The sequence below is a fragment of the Pseudophryne corroboree genome, chromosome 2, assembly GCF_028390025.1.
Source record: "Pseudophryne corroboree isolate aPseCor3 chromosome 2, aPseCor3.hap2, whole genome shotgun sequence".
NCBI lineage: Eukaryota > Metazoa > Chordata > Amphibia > Anura > Myobatrachidae > Pseudophryne > Pseudophryne corroboree.
Window position 1 is genome coordinate 991070082 of NC_086445.1, and position 24314 is coordinate 991094395.

Genomic DNA, 24314 nt, shown 5'->3' on the forward strand with positions numbered 1-24314 from the left:
GTACGGGAGGTCAGCAGACACACATCAAGATGAGCCAATATATTACCCATCAGTTGTGCTGCACGGCCAATACAATAGGTCTGTGAACAGAGTGGTTTACAGACATATCGGGGGTACACACCGCAGACAGGCTCGCAATATATCTCCCGATATATTGCTCCGTGTGTACCCAGCGTAAGAATGCTGACTTGGAGCCTGTGTCCTCGCACGTGTTCTTTTATACATTGCTAAGATAATGAATTACTTATTGCTGTGATACCTGTATGCTCCGATAAGAAATTACAACCACCGAGGCTATATTGCAATTATAGATAAATATGCCCGTGTAAGAGGAGCACTTGCCTGGAATTAATTATAATTCAATACAGTGTATCTGACACAGTGATACGCAACCAGTGGCCCTGGGCAGGGACAGATTAACAATGGGGCGGATGGAGCTGCAGCTCCAGGCCCCCCCAATGAAAATAGGCCCGCAGGATCCCATATACGTTGGAGACAGAAAAAAAATAAATCTTGTCATAGGCTGCCAACACCACACACCACCACCTGCTTGTCTGGGGGTTGGGTTAAGTACAGGGCATCGAGTCCAAGATTGTTCCTGGCCCGAAACTGCATTTAAGTTTAGCAACTCAATCAAGAGCACCAGCAGTTCCCACCCACCCATGCAATGCCCGACGTCAGCTGTATTGCCCCTGCACTGCAGTGCACGCAGCCACCAATTGCTGCCTATGGACCTGAAAGTACATTTCCAGTAGAGCAGCTTCAGGCATTGCTATGGCACCTGTGCAGGAGATCTGCTTATACAACTTGAACAAATGTATGTAATGTGGTTGCATTTTAAATCAAAATGAACAGAGATGTATAGGGATGAGGTAGGCACTGATAGCCGGGGGTGTCCTGCAGCCACAGTCATACAGCACATATAGGGCTTCCGGGGACTGGAGATAGCTCTGTGACAAGGGGGCAGTAGTAATGCTAAAGATCCTGCTTCCCTTAATGGAGAGCTAATGCTTTCCCCAAGTCTCCGCTGTAATATCTCTCTTACTGGCTGGGTTAATGAGCTTGCATTCATTCACCACCAAGTACCCCCACAGCTGCATCACTTATCCATACAACTGCAGTAACATTTCTCCAAATGTGTCTCCGCACCCACTGCCCTGCCTGAGGAGGCCAAGTTACATACCTCCCTCTGTTGCATGGTGGATACAAGGGGTTCCATTGCTCAGCAACCTCCACAATGGGCAGAGAGTGCCCGTTTTCCCATAGGAATCCTAATGTACCTTTGGCCACCATTACACAAAGGGTGGAAGTCATTACAGGCCTCTTGTTGCAACACCTAGTATCAGCAGCACCTCCTCTTCTGTGTGTTATCGCGCCATTCCACTACCATGCCCAAATGGACAGTGCAGCTGAGCTACTTGAAGACTACCTGGTCCTTCTCCTCCTCCTCCTCCTCCTCCTCCTCCTCCTCTTTGTGACCCTGTCCAGCTGAGCCAGGAGTTCCAAAAGCCTGCTGTGACGCTGCCTCTTAAAAGGTATGCTTGTGTGCAGTGACAAAATCTATGTACTGTATGTGTGTATTGTATAATATGGCACAGGTACAAAATATGCATAATAGCGAGACCCTCGTTGTAATAGTCGTATGATATTAGTTTCATTATTTTACCAAAGCAAGGACAGAAGGGCACGCATAGCATAAATTTGCTAGGTCACAAAGTACCCTCACAGCAATGTACATAATTAAAGCAAGTTGCTGGTATATCACTTAATACCCATCAATGCTTTTAGATATCCACTATCCAAAAGGAACACGTGATTAGTGCCCCAGGTTCCTCACACATTCCTAATTACCAGTAAGACGGACCAATTAGTAATGTGCAAGCCATGCCCTCCCCATGGTGCTAGCCACAGACCATGGCACAGGCCACATTCCCTCTGCACACCATGCCCCAACATCACTGGTCAGACTCCTCACATCACTAGTCACACCTCCTGTGGCGTCCCGCAATAAACCCGTCATAAATGTCAGCTCCAGGCCCATATGGACCTTAATCTGGCACTGGCCACCCTCCGAGCCTTCGCTTGCAGCCCACCTCTGCTTTGTTAGCAAATATGTTTTACGTAGCTTATAATGCTTTTTTTTTTTAAATGTCTGCTGATATTATATTATAGAGTGGTGTCCATTGTGTTTGGGGTATTTATTTAACTTATTAAGATTACATGTACACATTAACATGCATATCAGATGGCTCAGGGGGTCATTCAGAGTTGTTCGCTAGCAGCATTCGTTCGCTGCGCAGTGATGAGGCAAAAAAAACGGCACTTCTGCGCATGCGTATGTGGCGCAATGCGCACGTGCGAAGTAATATTACAATGAACGATGTAGTTTCACACAGGGTCTAGCGAAGCTTTTCAGTCGCACTGCTGGCCGCAGAGTGATTGACAGGAAGAGGGCATTTCTGGGTGGTAACTGACCGTTTTCTGGGAGTGTTCGAAAAAATGCAGGAGTCCCAGGAAAAACGCAGGCGTGGCTGGGCGAACGCAGGGCGTGTTTGTGTCGTCAAAACAGGAACTGAACAGCCTGCAGTCATAGCAAGCACTGCGTAGGTCTGAAGCTACTCTGAAACTGCTACTCTGCGAGCCTTTCATTTGCACTTCTGCTAAGCTAAAATACACTTCCAGTGGGAGGCGGCATAGCGTTTGCACGGCTGCTAAAAATAGCTAGCGAGCGATCAACTCGGAATGACCCCCACAGTACAGTAACGTTCCAACCATCTGCACATTGTAAAGGGAAATCAATCGACCGATACACTTTAATAAATCATGTATCCAACCAGCAATCAATGGTGGATACATTTTACTCTGAAATAGAAATACAGGTTGAGTATCCCATATCCAAATATTCCGAAATACGGAATATTCCGAAATACGGACTTTTTTTGCGTGAGAGTGAGATAGTGAAACCTTTGTTTTTTGATGGCTCAATGTATACAAACTTTGTTTAATACACAAAGTTATTAAAAAATAAGATTTTACTTACCGGTAAATCTATTTCTCGTAGTCCGTAGTGGATGCTGAGGACTCCGTAAGGACCATGGGGAATAGACGGGCTCCGCAGGAGACATGGGCACTTTAAGAAAGAATTTAGGTTCTGGTGTGCTCTGGCTCCTCCCTCTATGCCCCTCCTCCAGACCTCAGTTAGAGAAACTGTGCCCAGAAGAGCTGACAGTACAAGGAAAGGATTTTGGTAATCCAGGGCAAGATTCATACCAGCCACACCGATCACACCGTATAACATGAGTTTATAACAACCAGTCAACGGTATGACAACAACAGAGCATCAGGTCCAACCCTGATGCAACCATAACATAACCCTTATTGAAGCAATAACTATATACAAGCATTGCAGAAGAAGTCCGCACTTGGGACGGGCGCCCAGCATCCACTACGGACTACGAGAAATAGATTTACCGGTAAGTAAAATCTTATTTTCTCTAACGTCCTAGTGGATGCTGGGGACTCCGTAAGGACCATGGGGATTATACCAAAGCTCTCAAACGGGCGGGAGAGTGCGGATGACTCTGCAGCACCGATTGAGCAAACACAAGGTCCTCCTCTGCCAGAGTATCAAACTTGTAGAACTTTGCAAAAGTGTTTGAACCTGACCAAGTAGCCGCTCGGCAAAGCTGTAATGCCGAGACCCCTCGGGCAGCCGCCCAAGAAGAGCCCACCTTCCTAGTGGAATGGGCCTTAACTGACTTTTGGCAGCGGCAATCCAGCCGCAGAATGAGCCTGCTGAATTGTGTTACAGATCCAGCGAGCAATAGTTTGCTTTGAAGCAGGAGCACCAATCTTGTTGGAAGCATACAGGAGAAACAAAGACTCTGTTTTCCTGACCCTAGCCTTTCTGGCTACATAAACCTTCAAAGCCCTGACCACATCAAGCAACTCGGAATCCTCCAAGTCAGTAGTAGCCACAGGCACCACAATAGGTTGGTTTATATGAAAGGATGAAACCACTTTCGGCAGAAATTATGGACGGGTCCGCAATTCTGCTCTATCCGCATGGAAAACCAGATAGGGGCTTTTATGTGACAAAGCCGCCAACTCTGACACACGCCTAGCCGAAGCCAAGGCTAATAGCATGACCACCTTCCACGTGAGATATTTCAACTCCACCGTTTTGAGTGGTCCAAACCAGTGGGATTTCAGGAAACTCAACACCACGTTAAGATCCCAAGGTGCCACTGGAGGTACAAAAGGGGGCTGAATATGCAGCACTCCCTTTACAAACGTCTGAACTTCAGGTAGAGAAGTCAACTCCTTTTGAAAGAAAATGGATAGGACCGAAATCTGGACCTTAATGGAACCCAATGTTAGGCCCAAATTCACTCCTGACTGTAGGAAGTGAAGGAACGGCCTAGCTGGAATTCCTCCGTAGGGGCATTCCTTGCCTCACACCAAACAACATATTTTCGCCATATACGGTGATAATGTTGAGCTGTTACGTCCTTCCTAGCCTTTATCAGCGTAGGATCCGGAATGCCTTTCTCTGCTAGGATCCGGAATGCCTTTCTCTGCTAGGATCCGGCGTTCAACCACCATGCCGTCAATTGCAGCCGCGGCAAGTCTTGGAACAAACAGGGCCCCTGTTGCAACAAGTCCTGTCTTAGAGGAAGAGGCCACGGGTCCTCTGTGAGCATTTCTTGCAGATCTGGATACCAAGTCCTTCGTGGCCAATCTGGAACAATGAGTATTGTTCTCACTCCTCTTTTTCTTATTATCCTCAGCACCTTGGGTATGAGAGGAAGAGGAGGGAATACATAGACCGACTGGAACACCCACGGTGTCACCAGGGCATCTACAGCTATCGCCTGAGGGTCTCTTGACCTGGCGCAATATTTTGTTGAAGCGGGATGCCATCATGTCCACCTGTGGCAGTCCCCACCGACTTGTAATCTGTGCGAAGACTTCCTGATGAAGTCTCCACTCTCCCGGGTGGAGGTCGTGTCTGCTGAGGAAGTCTGCTTCCCAGTTGTTCACTCCCGGGATGAACACTGCTGACAGTGCGCTTACGTGATTCTCCGCCCAGCGAAGAATTCTGGTGGCTTCCGCCATCGCCACCCTGCTCCTTGTGCCGCCTTGTCGGTTTACATGAGCCACTGCGGTGATGTTGTCTGACTGAATCAGAACCGGTTGGTCGCGAAGCAAGTTCTCCGCTTGACGCAGGGCGTTGTATACGGCCCTTAGTTCCAGGATGTTGATGTGAAGGCAAGTCTCTTGACTTGACCACAGACCTTGGAAATCTCTTCCCTGTGTGACTGCTCCCCACCCTCGGAAGCTTGCATCCGTGGTCACCAGGACCCAGTCCTGAATGCCGAATCTGCGGCCCTCTAGAAGGTGAGCGCTCTGCAGCCACCACAGAAGAGACACCCTGGCCCTGGGGGATAGGGTGATTAACCGATGCATCTGAAGATGTGATCCGGACCACTTGTCCAGTAAGTCCTATTGAAAGGTCCTCGCATGGAACCTGCCGAAGGGAATGGCCTCTATGACGCCACCATCTTTCCCAGGACTCGAGTGCAGTGATGCACTGACACCTGTTTTGGTTTTAATAGGTTCCTGACCAGTGTCATGAGTTCCTGAGCTTTCTCTATCGGGAGATAAACCCCTTTCTGGTCTGTGTCTAGAATCATGCCCAGGAAAGGCAGACTAGTCGTAGGAACCAACTGCGACTTTGGAATATTTAGAATCCAGCCGTGTTGCCGTAACCCTTCCAGAGAAAGTGCTACGCTGATCAGCAACTGCTCTCTTGATCTCGCCTTTATGAGGAGATCGTCCAAGTATGGGATAATTGTGACCCCTTGCTTCCTCAGGAGTACCATCATTTCCGCCATTACCTTGGTAAATATTCTCGGTGCCGTGGAGAGACCAAACGGCAACGTCTGAAATTGGTAATGACAATCCTGTACCACAAATCTGAGGTACGCCTGATGAGGTGGATGAATGGGGACATGAAGGTATGCATCCTTTATGTCCAGAGACACCATAAAATCTCCCCCTTCCAGGCTTGCGATGACCGCTCTCAGCGATTCCATTTTGAACTTGAACCTTTTCAGGTATATGTTCAGGGATTTTAAATTCAATATGGGTCTGACCGAACCGTCCGGTTTCGGGACTACAAACATGGTCGAATAATAACCCCTTCCCTGTTAAAGGAGGGGAACCTTGACCACCACCTGTTGAAGATACAATTTGTGAATTGCAGTTAACACTATTTCCCTCTCGTGGGGGGAAGCTGGTCGGGCCGATTTGAGGTATCGGTGAGGGGGCATCTCTTCGACTTCCAGCTTGTATCCCTGAGACACAATTTTTATTGCCCAGGGATCCACCTGGGAGTGTACCCACTTGTGAAATTTCGAAGACGTGCCCCCACCAGGCCTAGTTCCACCTGTGGAGCCCCAGCGTCCTGCGGTGGATTTTGTAGAGGCCGGGGAGGACTTCTGTTCCTGGGAACTAGCTGCGTTGTGCAGCTTCTTTCCTCTGCCTCTGGCAAGAAAGGACGCACCTCAGACTTTCTTGCTTTGTGATCGAAAGGACTGCATTTGATAATGTCGTGCTTTCTTAGGCTGTGCGGGAATATAAGGCAAAAGATCAGAATTACCAGCTATAGCTGTGGAGACCATGTCCGAGAGCCCTTCTCCACACAATTCCTCAGCCTTGTAAGGTAAACCTTGCATATGCCTCCTTTAGTCAGCATCACCTGTGCATGTTCCACAGGACACATCTAGCAGAAATCGACATAGCTTTGACTCTAGAACCCAGTAGACTAATGTCTCTTTGGGCATGTTTTATATATATATATATATATATATATATATATATATATATATATATAAGACAGCATCTTTTATATATATATATATATATATATGTATACAAATACTAGGGTCTCCATGTCCACGCTGCTACAGCGCTATAAACCCATGCCGACACAATCGCCGGTCTGAGTAGTGTACCAGCATGTGTGTAAATGGACTTCAAAGTACTTTTACTGCATGCTATCTGCAGGATCCCTGAGGATAGCTGTTAAGTCAGAGCTACCTTTTGGGTAAACGTGACAAGGTTTGTCCACCCTAGGGGAAGATTCCCATCGTATCCTGGCCCTAGTAGGGAAAGGATACTCCCTGAGAATTCTTTGTGGGAAGCTGCAGCTTCTTGTCTGGAGATTCCCGCTCTTTTTCTTCATGAGAGGAGGGAAATTTACCTCAGCTTTCTTCCCCTTAAACATGTGTACCCTTGTGTCAGGGACAGATGAGTCATCAGTGATATGCAAAACATCTTTCATTACAATAATCATATATTGAATACTTTCCTGCCATTTTGGCTGTAACTTTGCATTATCGTAGTCGACACTGGAGTCAGACTCCGTGTCGATATCAGTGTCTATTATTTTGGATAGTGAGCGTTGTGAGACTCTGAATGTCTCTGCGACATAGGGACAGACATGGGTAGATTCCCTGTCTGTTCTCAATCTTTTGTGCAATAAATTTCCCTTAGCACTTAATTTCACATATCCAAACAGGTGTCGGCGTTGTCGACGGAGACACACACACACACACACACACACACACACACACACACACACACACACACACACACACACACACACACACATTTGCTCCATCACCTCCTTAGGAGAGCCTTTTACCTCAGACATGTCGACACACACGTACCGACACACCACACACTCAGGGAATGCTCATCTGAAGATAATTCCCCCATAAGGCCCTTTGGAGAGACAGAGAGAGAGTATGCCAGCACACACCCCAGCGCTATATGACCCAGGAAAAAACACAGCAATTTAATGTTTACCCAGTAGCGCTGTTATTATCTGCGCCGAATTATGTGCCCCCCTCTTCTTTAAAACCCTCTCTTCTACCGTGGTATAAGCAGGGGAGAGACCGGGAAGCTTACTCTCAGCGGTGCTGTGGAGAAAAAACATGGCGCTGGTGAGTGCTGAGGAAGAAGCCCCGCCCCCTTGACGGCGGGCTTCTGTCCCGCTTAAATATACATTTTCTTGGCGGGGGCTCATACATATATACAGTGCCCAACTGTATATATGATAACTTTTGCCAAAAGGAGGTCCAAATGCTGCCCACGGCGCACCCCGCCCTGCGTCCTGCACCCTTACAGTGACCGGAGTATGTGAGGTGTGTGGGAGCAATGGCGCACAGCTGCAGTGCTGTGCGTTACCTTAGTGAAGAACGGAGTCTTCTGCCGCCGATTTTGAAGTCTTCTTGCTTCTCATACTCACCCGGCTTCTGTCTTCCGGCTCTGCGAGGGGGGCGGCGGCGCGGCTCTGGGATCGGACGGCGAGGGTGAGATCCTACGTACGATCCCTCTGGAGCTAATGGTGTCCAGTAGCCTAAGAAGCAGGACCTAGCTTCAGAGAGTAGGGCTGCTTCTCTCCCCTCAGTCCCACGATGCAGGGAGTCTGTTGCCAGCAGAGCTCCCTGAAAATAAAAAACCTAACAAAATACTTTCTCTCAGCAAACTCAGGAGAGCTCACTGAAAAGCACCCAGCTCGCTCTGGGCACAGTATCAAACTGAGGTCTGGAGGAGGGGCGTAGAGGGAGGAGCCAGAGCACACCAGAACCTAAATTCTTTCTTAAAGTGCCCATGTCTCCTGCGGAGCCCATCTATTCCCCATGGCCCTACGGAGTCCCCAGCATCCACTAGGACGTTAGAGAAATATTGTATTACATGACCTTCAGGCTGTGTGTATTACCTGTATATGAAACATAAATGAATTGTATGAATGTAGATACACTTTGTTCAATGCACAAGGGGGGTCATTCCGAGTTGTTCGCTCGGTAAAAATCTTCGCATTGCAGCGATTTTCCGCTTAATGCGCATGCGCAATGTCCGCACTGCGACTGCGCCAAGTAAATTTGCTATGCAGTTAGGAATTTTACTCACGGCTTTTTCATCGTTCTGGCGATCGTAATGTGATTGACAGGAAATGGGTGTTACTGGGCGGAAACAGGCCGTTTTATGGGCATGTGGGAAAAAACGCTACCGTTTCCGGAAAAAACGCAGGAGTGGCCGGAGAAACGGGGGAGTGTCTGGGCGAACGCTGGGTGTGTTTGTGACGTCAAACCAGGAACGACAAGCACTGAACTGATCGCAGATGCCGAGTAAGTCTGGAGCTACTCAGAAACTGCTACGAGGTGTGTAATCGCAATATTGCGAATACATCGTTCGCAATTTTAAGATGCTAAGATTCACTCCCAGTAGGCGGCGGCTTAGCATGAGCAAATCTGCTAAAATCCGCTTGCGAGCGAACAACTCGGAATGACCCCCAAAGTTACAAAAAATATTGGCTAAAATGACCTTCAGGCTGTGTGTATAAGGTGTATATGTAACATAAATGCATTCTGTGCTTAGATTTAGGTCCCATCGCCATGATATCTCATTATGGTATGCAATTATTCCAAAATACGGAAAAATCCCATATCCAAAATACCCCTGGTCCCAAGCATTTTGGATAAGGGATACTCAACCTGTACTTCTTAAAGCCTAAGGAGCATACTGTTTTTAACACACATTTGTAATGCGGCTGAGACGTGACGATAACGCTGGTAATCACAAAGGGAAAATAGATATTTTTGCTTGCAGTTATCATCCTTTGGGTGCCGGGACAGAGCTTGTCCAAGCAAAAGTTTAGAAGCGAACTGATAAATACCGCTATCACTCTGCTTCCCGGTGCAAACCTGGTGCCTGTACTCTGCATGCGCGGCCATTCAGCTGTGCGCGTGTATAGCCCCTTACTCACTAGACGAGACAGTGAAAGATCTCGCTCAGAAGGCCCGATCTGAGCGAGATCTTTCACAATCTCGTCCAGTGTGTACACTCAATGGGGTAAATTTACTAATATGGGAGTTCTATTTAAGATGGGATGTTGCCCATAGCAACCAATCAGATTCAGCTTCTCATTTATCTAGCACCTTCTAGAAGATAATACCTGGAATGTGATTGGTTGCTATGGGCAACATCCCATCTTAAATAGAACTCCCATCTTAGTAAATTTACCCCAATGTCGTTAACGCGCATCGTTAACGACCCCCTCCCTCGTCTGAACATGAGGTCCTCGTTAACGACAGCCGCAGCATGGCTGTCGTTCCTCCCGCCGTCGCTGCCTTCCCCGCCGGCATCAGCAAGTGTGTATGCCGGCAACTTGATGGGTCCCTGCAGCCGCCAACATAGGCGTTGGCGAGGATCGGCTAGTGTGTACTGGCCTTTAGTCGGGACCGATAGGGAGGGTTCTAGAGGATTGCTCTCCTGTAAAATATGAGACAGAGACCTAGAGGTTACTTGGTAAATCTAGCGATGGGGGCTGCTTCTGCGATAGAAAACCAAGGACTGACGCAGATATCTTCTATACCTGCTGGTGGTCTCCCCCTAGATAAATTCTGAAAATGTTGTTTTGGCAAATATGCCGCTAATTATAAAAAATAAAAAAAAATGAAGAAAACTATTGGATTTATATCAGTCCTGTTTCAGTCACCCCATGCATTTTCTGACAGCAGGGCAGATAAGAGTCCGTAAATATTATAATGCCATCCATGACTAAGGCAGAAACCTGTCTGTAAGTATTACCGTTTAACCACTTAACTGGATGGTCGCATGTGATGGCGGCCGGAGCCAGGAGTACATTACCTGGCTTGGTCACATAACATGCAACGCTGCCCCCCTCTCCGGAGCCTCCGCAGTCTGCTGCCCCTATCGCGCCCTGGACCCAGCAGTGACATGGAGATCTCTTACCACCGACACTCAGGGCCGTCAACAGAAATCTAGGGGCCTGGGACAGTGATATCTTTGGGGCCCCCTCACATTCTAAGTGCAACGGAATTTGTTGCGCTATGTAAGAAACTGTTCATAAATAAATATATATGTATATGCATATATACTGTATGTATGCATATTGATTTATTTATACACATATTTAAATATGTATATCTCTCCTTCCTCACACACACGTCACAATCTGTCTCTCCTCAATGACTCCATGCTGCATTCCCAGCTCCCCCACCCCAAAGTCCTATATCCACCCCATCCCAAAGCCCTGTATGCCATCACCAAGCCACTCTTACCCCATGGGAAAGGCTCACCTCAGAGGCGGAACTACCGCCAGTGCAACCAGTGCGTTGCACTGGGACCCGCCTCTGTCCAGGGCCCCAAAGCATGTAATGAGTCAAACAAACTGACTCATTACATGCCGCTGTGCGCTGCGGGCAACCGCTGCCCGCAGCGCACAGCCGCCAAGAGAGGAGAGGAGCAGCGGTACGGGGGAAGGAGGAGGAGGGAGGTGGAGGAGGGAGCCGCAGCAGCGCTTTGTTACTGGTTGAGGCGCTGCTGCTGCTGCCCCTCTGCTTCACTATAGGCTGTCTTCCGAGAACAGCCTATAGTGAAGCAGAGGGGCAGCAGCAGCAGCTTCTCCACCAATAGCACAGCGCTGCTGCGGCTCCCTCCTCCACCTCCCTCCTCCTCCTTCTCTCCTGCCCGGGAATCGTGAGTGACCAGAAGCTGCACCAAGGAGCCTGAGCCAGCAAAGAGAGGGTAAGTATAATTCTTTTCTTTCTTTCTTTCTTTCTTTCTATCTATCTTTCTGTCTTTCTTGGGACTGTCTGCCGCAATGTGTAAAAAGGGGGAATTTGCCTGCCGCAATGTGTAAAAAAAGGGAATCTGCCTGCCGCAATGTGTAAAAAGGGGGAATCTGCCTGCCGCAATGTGTAAAAATGGGGAATCTGCCTGCCGCAATGTGTAAAAAGGGGGAATCTGCCTGCCGTAATGTGTAAAAAGGGGGACGCTGCCTGCCGTAATGTGTAACAAGGGCACGCTGTCTGCCGTAATGTGTAAAAAGGGCACGCTGTCTGCCGCTATGTGTAACAAGGGCACGCTGTCTGCCGCTATGTGTAACAAGGGCACGCTGTCTGCCGCTATGTGTAACAAGGGCACGCTGTCTGCCGTTATGTGTAAAAAGGGGACGCTGACTGCCGTTATGTGTAAAAAGTGCACGCTGTCTGCCGTAATGTGGAAAAAGGGGGACGTTGTTTGCCGTAATGTGTAAAAAGGGGACGCTGTCTGCCGTAATGTGTAAAAAGAGGAATCTGTCCGCCGTAAGGTGTAAAAGGGTCTCTACCTGGTGTAGTGGTGCTACTGTGCGGAGTAATTTGAATAATGGAGACTACTGTGCACCGTTTTATGAATTGGTATTATTTTGTGGCCACACCCCTTCCCCACGAAGCTACGCCACTATGTATTTTTGCGCGCGCCTAAGGCGCGCACTGCCTCTGTTTTGCATGAAGGGTGGGGCTCCGATGCTGTTTCTTGCACACAGTGCTAAAATGTCTAGTTACGGCACTGTTGCTAGGTATCCATTTCTCTGGCCCTGAGCAGGTCCCCCTCCACCAGATCCTCTCCAGGGGTGAGGGGGTGGACTTGGATGGGATTGGGGGGGGGGGGGGCAAAGCATTTTGTCGCACCTGGGCCCACCGCTCGCTAGTTCCGCCACTGGCTCACCTGTACTGCACTCCCCTGGGCACAGACCCGAACACCACACAGCAGACCAGAGAAAGAAAAGACAGGTGCAGGGTGCAGGAATCCTGGTCAGCGGAGCTGCTGCCATGTGCCGTAACTGCCTGCAACAGAGCTGAACCCGGAAGAGCGGGCGCACACTCACACCGCACAGTCACAGTGTGTGGCAGCACCAGCACTACCTATAGTTTGCTGCCCTATTTGGATAAGACGGCTCATATCCCTTCCAGGCACTAAGTGGCATATCCTTGGGGCCCCTCTGAACCTTAGGGCCCAATACAAGTGTCCCCTTTGACCCCCCACCCTGTCGCCGGCCCTGCCGACACCACTGCCGGAATAGCGCCCCAGAATGCCGTGCAGCTGTCATTCTGTAGCATATGCTCTGGAGAAGGGAGTGAAGATAAGTATTAAATTATTCTGCAGGGGGGAGGGGGGATAAAATAATAATCAAAAAACAGGGTATGGGGGGGGGGGGGGTGTCTTTTAACCAAGGGTGGGGGTGGGGGGGTGTTTATAAAACATGTTGTGTTGTATTTTTTTCGCTACTAAGGGGATTGTGGGGGCTATTATTATTAGGTTTTGAGACAAGTGGTGGGACTACTGCCAATGGGGAGAGGTAATTTATTTTCTAATGGGGCCTATGGATGTGGGGGGATTTTTTTTATTTTTTTAAGGAAATTAATATTTTATTAAAAATACTTCGTTAATATAAAAAAATGACAATTTCTGAGTGGTTTTGTAGGTAAAAAATTGTCATTAAAGTGATTAACATGCATGTTTTGTAATAAGTTTAGTTCTTTAAGGTTTAAACTGTAGTCTAGCAGAGTTTATGTGCATTCACCCTTCAAAGTATGACACAGGTAAGTCCCTCATAAGCAGTCTAGCTGAATAATGTCTTCGCTCATACATATTTCATACAGTATGAGTTGTAAGTAACAAGGCTTATATGACGATTACAGATAACAATCAGCCACAGGATGTGTAGCCGTTTCTCATTCACCCAGGCAGAAGAGACGGATCAGTACCTGTAGAGTCATTAAGACGGAACGAAATCCGCACGGGTTTATCGGCAGGGATTCTGGCGGTGGTGATCATGTGGATACAATGGCTTCTACCACCTTATCTGGAATAATACTGAAAAGAGAATAATAACACACAAACAATTGGTAATGCAGAAAGGAAAACTCATTCTGATGCACTACAATAGAAGCGTACAATGAAAGGCGCGAAACAGCAACTAGAGACCATAGAACATAATAATACAGTATTCTCAAACCGAGATAACAGAGGTTCTGTGCATTGTGCGTTTTACAAGGTACAGTTACATTTAAAACGTTGGTGTACGATTCATTTGTTTTGTTTGAAAGCACAATTATAAAAAAAAAAAAAAAATCAAGCATTTATGTACATGCTAATTTTTGTATTTTTTATTTTTGTTACATTTTAAAGTGCACCCGACAGACCGTGGAAGCAGCGGAGTAGCCATCTTGTAAGTTAAACAAATGTTCATCACAACAAGCCATCCTATTCTCTACCCAGGAGCTAGTAACTTCACTAAGGCACTTTGGGGTAGATGTATCAAATCTTGGAGAGAGGTAAGGTGGAGAGAGATAAAGTACGAACCAATCAGCCCCTAGCTGACATTTAAAATCCTAACACATACTGTACTATTACAGATAGAATCTGATTGACTGGTTTCCGCTCCACTTTATCTCTCTCCAAGCTTTGGTACATCTCCCCCTTTATATTTATGAGGACGCAGTGGAGCAGTACACTTATCTTGTGTTAATTCACGCTGTATATGCTTAAAAGCGGATGCACACATACGCGGCTATGCAGAGCACATGTATCAAACTCAGGACTGGAGATACCATGGGGTATATTTACTAAGCTCCCGATTTTGACCGAGATGCCGTTTTTTCATCAAAGTGTCATCTCGGTAAATCTCGGTCATTTACTAAACACTAATCACGGCAGTGATGAGGGCATTCGTAATTTTTTGCTAGTTCAGGTAAAAAATTACGAATGAATACACCATCGGTCAAAACGCGGCTGTTTAAGTATGAATCTCGGTCATTTACTAAGAAGTGCAAAGCAAAAAAACACAAAACACTGCCGTGAAAAATTACAACTCGTAAAAAAGTCCTAAAAAAACCCAGACCTGCTTTTTTTATCCGTGATTTGAGATGCATGCAGGGATCCATGAGATCCGTGCATGTATATCAGTGGGAAGGGGTGTGAAAGTGCTTATTTTTGCTTAAAAAATTGCGTGGGGTCCCCCCTCCTAAGCATAACCAGCCTCGGGCTCTTTGAGCCGATCCTGGTTGCAGAAATATGGGAAAAAAAATGACAGGGGTTCCCCCATATTTAAGCAACCAGCATCGGGCTCTGCGCCTGGTCCTGGTCCCAAAAATACGGGGGACAAAAAGAGTAGGGGTCCCCCGTATTTTTAAAACCAGCACCGGGCTCCACTAGCTGGACAGATAATGCCACAGCCGGGGGTCACTTTTATACAGCGCCCTGCGGCCGTGGCATCAAAAATCCAACTAGTCACCCCTGGCCGGGGTACCCTGGGGGAGTGGGGACCCCTTCAATCAAGGGGTCCCCCCCCCAGCCACCCAAGGGCCAGGGGTGAAGCCCGAGGCTGTCCCCCCCCCATCCAATGGGCTGCGGATGGGAGGGCTGATAGCCTTTGTTGTAAAATAAAAGATATTGTTTTTAGTAGCAGTACTACAAGTCCCAGCAAGCCTCCCCCGCATGCTGGTACTTGGAGAACCACAAGTACCAGCATGCGGCGGAAAAACGGGCCCGCTGGTACCTGTAGTACTACCACTAAAAAAATACCCAAAAAAAGACAAGACACACACACCGTGAAAGTATAATTTTATTACTTACATACACACATACATACATACTTACCTATGGCCCCATGCAGGTCGGTCCTCTTGTCCAGTAGAATCCAAGGGTACCTGTTGAATAAATTATACTCACGAGATCCAGGGGTCCAGGCTCCTCGGCAAATCCAGGGTTAATCCACGTACTTGCCAAAAATAAAAAAACGGTGTCCCGACCACGAACTGAAAGGGGACCCATGTTTGCACATGGGTCACCTTTCCCCGAATGCAAGAAACCCACTTTGCCTTCTGGCTAAGTGGGTTTCTTCAGCCAATCAGGGAGCGCCACGTTGTAGCACTCTCCTGATCAGCTGTGTGCTCCTGTCTTCACTGACAGGCAGCACACGGCAGTGTTACAATGTAGCGCCTATGCGCTACATTGTAACCAATGATGGGAACTTTCTGCTCAGCGGTGACGTCACTTTAGGTCAACCGCAGGGCAGAAAGTTCCCATCATTGGTTACAATGTAGCGCATAGGCGCTACATTGTAACACTGCCGTGTGCTGCCTGTCAGTGAGGACAAGAGCACACAGCCGATCAGGAGAGTGCTACAACGTGGCACTCCCTGATTGGCTGAAGAAACCCACTTAGACAGAAGTCAGAGTGGGTTTCTGGCATTCGTGGAAAGGAGTCCCATGTGAAAACATGGGGCCCCTTTCAGTTCGTGGCTCGGCTTTCCGTTTTCTTATTTTATGCAAGTACGTGGATTACCCCTGGATTTCCCGAGGAGCCTGGACCCCTGGATCTCGTGAGTATAATTTCTTCAACAGGTACCCCTTGGATTCTACTGGAGAAGAGGACCGACCTGCGTGTGAACATAAGGTAAGTATGTATGTATGTTTGTGTGGATGTATGTAATAAATCTTTACTTTCACGGTGTGTGTGTCTTGTCTTTTTTTGGGTATTTTTTTAGTAGTAGTACTACAGGTACCAGCGGGCCCGTTTTTCCGTCGCATGCTGGTACTTGTGGTTCTCCAAGTACCAGCATGCGGGGGAGGCTTGCTGGGCCTTGTAGTACTGCTACTAAAAACAATATCTTTTCTTTTACAACAAAGGCTATCAGCCTCCCCATCCGCAGCCCATTGGATGGGGGGGGACAGCCTCGGGCTTCACCCCTGGCCCTTGGGTGGCTGGGGGGGGGGGACCCCTTGATTGAAGGGGTCCCCACTCCCCCAGGGTACCCCGGCCAGGGGTGACTAGTTGGATTTTTGATGCCACGGCCGCAGGGCACTATATAAAAGTGACCCCCGGCTGTGGCATTATCTGTCCAGCTAGTGGAGCCCGGTGCTGGTTTTAAAAATACGGGGGACCCCTACTCTTTTTGTCCCCCGTATTTTTTTGGGACCAGGACCAGGCGCAGAGCCCGATGCTGGTTGCTTAAATATGGGGGAACCCCTGTCATTTCCCCCCCCATATTTTTGCAACCAGGATCGGCTCAAAGAGCCCGAGGCTGGTTATGCTTAGGAGGGGGGACCCCACGCATTTTTTTTAATTATTTTACAGTGTTTAATTAAAAAAAAAAAAAACCCCAGCACGGATCACACAGATCCGGCCGAGATTGATTGTAAAAAAAGTCGGCAGTGTTTTGCTAATCACTGCCGTAAAAATAGGTAAAAAACCACGAATGACATCGACATCGGAAGAAAAGAAAAACCCGAATACGACAGCTTAGTAAATCCATCGTAATCAATTCAAAAAGTTGCAGTTTTACACTGTCGATGTCAGTCGTGATTGAACTTGAACATGATTCTGAAAATTACGAATCTTAGTAAATAAACCCCCATCTCTGCATCACTCCCTTAGTCTGGAAACAAAAGTCTGCGGGACATATTTATCAACAAATCTTTGCAGGATATCCCCCCAAATCACCCAATTTCAGGGGTTACCTGATAATATTAAGAACCATCTAGAGGTATGGAGGGGTCCCACAGCAGATATCAGAGATGTCTGATACGGTCTACAGTTTTCGACAACAAAAGTAGCAAAACTAGGTTTCTATGGAGGCTGCTTAATTGCCGAATTTACCAAGCTTCACATTCCGGACCTTGGCCTGATAACTAATGTCATCTTCAGATGGTGTCAGCTATTGTTACCTATAGGCTACACCCGGCAATAGTTACCGGTACAATTTCCTCCCTGGCAATAGGTGCTCGCACATGTGATGTCACCAGACTGTGCATGCACAATAGTGCGCCGGGGACCAAACGCGATCACTTCACTTCTAACACATCGGGCGCCTACCGCAGGGGTGGGCTCCTATTACAGGGACGGGCTCCTATCACAGAGATGGGCTCCTACTGCAGGGACGGGCTCCTATCACAGGGACGGGCTCCTATCACAGGGACGGGCTCCTATTACAGAGATGGGCTCCTACCGCAGGGACGGGCTCCTATCACAGGGACGGGCTCCTATCACAGGGACGGGCTCCTATCACAGGGACGGGCTCCTATTACAGAGATGGGCTCCTACCGCAGGGATGGGCTCCTATCACAGGGACGGACTCCTATCACAGGGACGGGATCCTACCGAAGGGATGGGCTCTTATCCCAGGGACAGGCTCCTACCGCAGGGGCGGGCTCCTATCACAGGGACGGGCTCCTACCGCAGGGGCGGGCTCCTATCCCAGGGACGGGCTCCTATCACAGGGACGGGCTCCTATCACAGGGACAGGCTCCTATCACAGAGATGGGCTCCTACCACAGGGACGGGCTCCTATCACAGGGGCGGGCTCCTATCACAGGGACGGGCTCCTACCGAAGGGATGGGCTCTTATCCCAGGGACAGGCTCCTACCACATGGACGGGCTCCTACCGCAGGGACGGGCTCCTATCACAGGGACGGGCTCCTATCACAGGGACGGGCTCCTATTACAGAGATGGGCTCCTACCGCAGGGACGGGCTCCTATCACAGGGACGGACTCCTATCACAGGGACGGGCTCCTATCACAGAGATGGGCTCCTACCACAGGGACGGGCTCCTATCACAGGGACGGGCTCCTATCACAGGGACGGGCTCCTATCACAGAGATGGGCTCCTACCACAGGGACGGGCTCCTATCACAGGGACGGGCTCCAATCACAGGGACGGGCTCCTACCGAAGGGATGGGCTCTTATCCCAGGGACAGGCTCCTACCACATGGACGGGCTCCTACCGCAGGGACGGGCTCCTATCACAGGGACGGGCTCCTATTACAGAGATGGGCTCCTACCGCAGGGACGGGCTCCTATCACAGGGACGGACTCCTATCACAGGGACGGGCTCCTACCGAAGGGATGGGCTCTTATCCCAGGGGCGGGCTCCTATCACAGGGACGGGCTCCTACCGCAGGGGTGGGCTCCTATCCCAGGGACGGGCTCCTATCACAGGGGCGGGCTCCTATCACAGGGACGGGCTCCTACCGAAGGGATGGGCTCTTATCCCAGGGACAGGCTCCTACCACATGGACGGGCTTCTACCGCAGGGGCGGGCTCCTATCACAGGGACGGGCTCCTACCACAGGGGCGGGCTCCTATCCCAGGGACGGGCTCCTACCGCAGGGACGGGCTCCTACCCTAGGGGCGGGCTTCTATCCCAGGGGCGGGCTCCTATCCCAGGGACGGACTCCTATCCCAGGGACGGACTCCTATCCCAGGGACGGACTCCTACCACAGGGACGGATTCCTATCACAGGGACGGGCTCCTATCACAGGGACGGGCTCCTATCACAGGGACGGGCTCCTACCGAAGGGATGGGCTCTTATCCCAGGGACAGGCTCCTACCACATGGACGGGCTCCTATCACAGGGACAGGCTCCTACCGAAGGGATGGGCTCTTATCCCAGGGACAGGCTCCTACCGCAGGGGCGGGCTCCTATCCCAGGGACGGGCTCCTACCGCAGGGACGGGCTCCTATCCCAGGGACGGGCTCCTACCGCAGGGACGGGCTCCTACCGCAGGGGTGGGCTCCTACCCCAGGGGCGGGCTCCTACCCCAGGGGCGGGCTCCTACCCCAGGGGCAGGCTCCTATCCCAGGGGCGGGCTCCTATCCCAGGGACGGACTCCTATCCCAGGGACGGACTCCTATTACAGAGATGGGCTCCTACCGCAGGGACGGACTCCTACCACAGGGACGGGCTCCTATCCCAGGGACGGACTCCTATCCCAGGGACGGGCTCCTATCCCAGGGACGGACTCCTATCCCAGGGACGGGCTCCTATTACAGAGATGGGCTCCTACCGCAGGGACGGACTCCTACCACAGGGACAGATTCCTATCACAGGGACGGGCTCCTATCACAGGGACGGGCTCCTATCACAGGGACGGGCTCCTATCACAGGGACGGACTCCTACCACAGGGACGGACTCCTACCACAGGGACGGGCTCCTATCACAAGGACGGATTCCTATCCCAGGGACGGGCTCCTACCGCAGGGACGGACTCCTATCACAGGGACGGACTCCTATCACAGGGACGGACTCCTATCACAGGGACGGGCTCCTACCGAAGGTATGGGCTCTTATCCCAGGGACGGGCTCCTACCGCAGGGACAGACTCCTATCCCAGGGATGGGCTCCTACCGCAGCCCCTATCCCTGACTGTGTGTTTTAATACATTTGGGTCTAAAACCTGACAACTACTAGCTATGCCCCTGAGATCCACAATATAATCAGGACGTGTATTCTACGTACACTACAAATAATATAAATAGCTCTGAGCATTTGGTTAAATAAATAGCAGCCTTTATTTTGTATTTATTTTAACTGTGCAAAATACATGATAACTATAGATGAATATAATTAATCTATGCTACAATTAGTTCACGTCATATCTGTATAGATTAAAGCTAATTGAAGTATCAAAACCGGGGGCCTAATTCTCGCTAGGGTTTTTGCAGTCCTGTGTTCGCATAGTCGCCGCCCATAGGGGAGTGTATTTTAGCTGTGCAAGTGTGCGATCGCATGTGTAGCAGAGCTGTACAAAAAGATTTTGTGCAGTGTCTAAGTAGCCCAGGACTTACTCAGCCGCTGCGATCACATCAGCCTGTCCGATCACACACTGCACAGACTGCACACAGTGGTAAAAACATTCGATGGTGAGTGAGGTGCGAACCGATTTGCAGCTGTCTGGTGTACACATGCATTCGCACACTTGCACGGGGCGGGTTTTCACTCTCTATGGGCAGCGACTATCTGATCGCAGCCCTCTGCAGAGGAGCGATCAGGTCTGAATTAGGCCCTAAGTCTGTAGCGTTGATTTAATCATTATGTTTTACTCTTTTACACTGATACATGGGGCATGCAATGAAGACAGAGTTGACCGGAAGTGCGGGTTCCCGGCCAAACTCTGACATTTTTTTAAAGCAGCAATGATTTACGAGGCATGGTTTTGTCTTGTAAATGATTGCAGCTTTAAAAAAAAACTCCAAGTTTGGGCGGGAACCCGCACCTCTTGCCTTCATTCATCCGGCCATTAGACTTACATTAGACTTCATTACATCTGGCCCATGGAATGGTAATAATCTCTGCTGACTCATGCTAGGACCTATTTATCAGTTATTTGCGTGATATGGTGTTTGCCGCTGCAGCCTATAGGCTACAGATATAGTAGTGGGAGAGGGATCTGTAGGACTCCTCCTCGCTATCTCCTGCGTGGTCAGCAGTAGTGCGCACGGCTCCCAAAGAAAAGATAACGTGATCGCTAATGCAATCCCTTATCTTCTTACACACCGAAGTGACGGGCTTCTTCCATAGCCTGTGGGGGTATTTTAATTAGAGATGTGCGGGTTCGGATTTACTCGGTTCTTAACGCCAGAATTGGCGTGAGTTCGGATTTATCTGGATATTTCTTATTGGCTAACCAAAAAACGTGACAAACGAGCCAATAAGATGCCATTTTGAGATCCAGGTAAATCCAGGTAAATTCGAACACGAACATCTCTCATTTTAATACATTCGGTGGCTCTTAATTTCTTATTACCACGATAATTAATGATAAATAAATGTGCCCCTTTGTCTTAGAGAGACTGAGTTTAGCAGCAGGTGATTCCTGGCTTCCATCCTGAGCCGCTGTAACCTTTCAGGCTGTGGTAGACATGCTAATATGTACATTATGGGGTGACTTCCAGTTGTTCTCTCCTCTTTGTATATTCCATCATGTATCCGTGCACAGTATTTACACAGCAACCACAGACATTATCCAGATAAAAACATTACCAACCCATTTGATCTGTGTCACAAGGTACACTGGGGGAAACGCATCAAGCCTTGGAGAGAGATAACGTGGAGAAGCTGTAACCGATCATTTATCTAGCACAGCCTATGAAATGTCAGAGGATGATTGGTTGAGTAGGCAACGTCTCCGCTTTATCATCTTCCAAGGCTTGATACACCTCCCCTTATATGTTCTGCTCCCGGTTTTCCGCACTGAATTACTTAGGGTTTTTTTCTGTTTCATTTTTTAACAAAGATGAAATAATTGGGAAATATGTGGAATAACAATAGCAAAACATTGTTTATGGGTTATGTTTGATGGTATATAACCATATGCTAGATGCAGTTTAAGAGTTACATTTGCAGACTGGATATTTCTCTAGGATAAATTGTTTCCAAACTGACATTGGTACTCAGTTACTGGGAGCAGCCATCATTTAAGGATTTCGTACTGTGAGGACTGTGAAATGACCCAGCCAAATAGATGATTGAACCAGTGCAGGGACTTGAGGGTTAGACTTCAGAACTCCTGACCTATGGCCAACAATGTCCCCTCCATCACAATTGGGGCAGATGTACTAAGCTTTGGAGACAGTTAAAGTACCAGCTAATCAGCTCATAACTGTCATTTTTCAAACACATGTGTGGCATACTGGAATGTTAGGAGACAAGAGATATTGGAAAGTATCAAAAGCCATTTAATTCTTATCAGTGAGTGGGGGAGTTTTATGGCCCCAAACCAGTTCTGGCAGACCCTGCCACATCTAGGGGGTAAGGACAGGAAGTGCAGGGGGATTTTAGCAAAAGGAACAAAGCACAGGACAGTTCAGTGTGAGCTGAGGACTGAGATTGAGGGCACAGGCTAGTGTCCAGGAGAAACGCAGTCTGGGGACTGTGAAACAAGCATCTATAACTCCACAGTCCCTGGCATTATGGAACAGCATGTAGGTGCTGCTAGGAAGAGCAAGAGATATCCAGATTTGCAGCGTGAGAGAAGTTACAGCATGAACAATCAGTGGAAGAAATAAAGGGGATCTTCACCTTCAGGGGTACCCCAGAAGTAGGATGGGAGGTGTGAGTCTGCGGGACAGGACGAGCTGGGTGAGTGATAGGAAATCACGTGTGGCGGAAGCCCCCCAGTAACGTGTCCATGAGAGATCCCGTTTAGATACTAGATAGAGCCCCTAGCGAATGGGGGAGAGCACACTGAAATGAATCTCAGTTTGCGGAAGCCGCACTACTGATTCCCAGAGACTGCGCTGGTATGTACTGTACTGTAATGCTGCCACATCACTGTAAATGCTGTTATTGCCAGTGAAGCAAATGAAAGGAGATGTAACCTGATGTAACCCATATGAATATTGTGCTGGAGTGAAGAAAAATAAGTTAAATGTTACTGTCGTGATAACCCTGTCTGAACTGTGAATAAACTGCTTGCTTATGTGATGAAACGGCCTGGTGGTCAATGCTTTTTAATATGACTGATGGACCGGCCGCTGCCCGGCTATCACACATGCGGGGTGGACTTGCCCTGTGCTGGGCGTCCCCGCGCATGTCAGAGTACTGGATCATGCGTTTTCTCGTACAGCTACGATCCATGCTGAATCGGGCCCGTTATCTCCATCCACTGTTTCTCTCTCCAAAAGCTTAGTACCTCTCTCCCCTACTTATGAAACTGCACAATGGCAATCGGTTGGGTGGTCCCTTGTGGTACAGGTCAAACAAGAGGCTGGTAGAGTGCACCAGATATAGGGGTCTTGGAGAGAGATAAAGTGGAGAGAGATAATGGGGTCTATTCACTAAGCCTTGGATGGAGATAAAGTCGCTGGAGATAAAGTACCAGCCAATCAGCTCCTGTTATTTTTCAAACACAGCCTGTAACATAGCAGTTAGGAGCTGATTGGTTGGTACTTTATCTCTGTCCCTGCGCCCGTCTATATCGGTGCTGCTATCTATAAGATAGCATGGCGTCACGCCAGGCAATGTATGAGCGGTCAGTTGCACTGACTGTTCTGACACCTGCAGCTATCCATTTCACTGTGGGCTCTAGCAGATGTTTATACATCTCGGCGCTACTGTCACGATAAAGAGACGAAGCAGGAAGCGCTACACCTGCACGTATTATACATCTCCCCCTGTGAGCACTACTGACGCTAATCTTCTGTAGACCCCCTTAGAATAGGCTTACCATACCATCCCTTTAAACTGGGGCTCTCATGTATTATACAGGTTCTGGGGCTGATTAAAACCATCTGAAATGCATCCTTGAAGTCAGCCAGCCACAGAACCTGTGTAATTCATTAGTGTCCCGATTTAAAGGGATAGTATAGTAAGCCTACTTGGTATAATTAATGGTCCTTATTCTGAGTTATTCTCCCACTTTAGCTTAAGACGGTGTCACTTTAATGTGTCAAAATCTCTACTTTGTTGGTCTGATATACGCGCAGTACAGTTTAACCCTTGACTGAATGGACCAGGACCCTGATTTAGTGGTTCTCTAACTGTGTGTCGGTGGCACCCTGGGGTGCCTCGGGACACTTGCAGGGGTGCCTTTGATTGCTGGTCCAGGACCAATTCAAATTATTTATGGTCAATGTAATAGGCAAAACTGGTGCTGGTGGCTGTCAC

At 48.8% G+C, this 24314-nt stretch overlaps 1 protein-coding gene across 2 annotated transcripts in view; it reads right to left on the reverse strand.

Moving 5' to 3' along the window:
- The window catches only part of MAP3K7CL (MAP3K7 C-terminal like), a 177693-nt gene that overhangs the window by 88862 nt on the left and 64517 nt on the right, over positions 1–24314 (reverse strand). For both annotated transcript variants that reach the window (XM_063956434.1, XM_063956433.1), the window contains exon 2: positions 13626–13734. In XM_063956434.1, the coding sequence (XP_063812504.1) occupies positions 13626–13695 (70 nt within the window). In that variant the 5' untranslated portion in view covers positions 13696–13734. The remainder of the gene's footprint in view (positions 1–13625; positions 13735–24314) is intronic.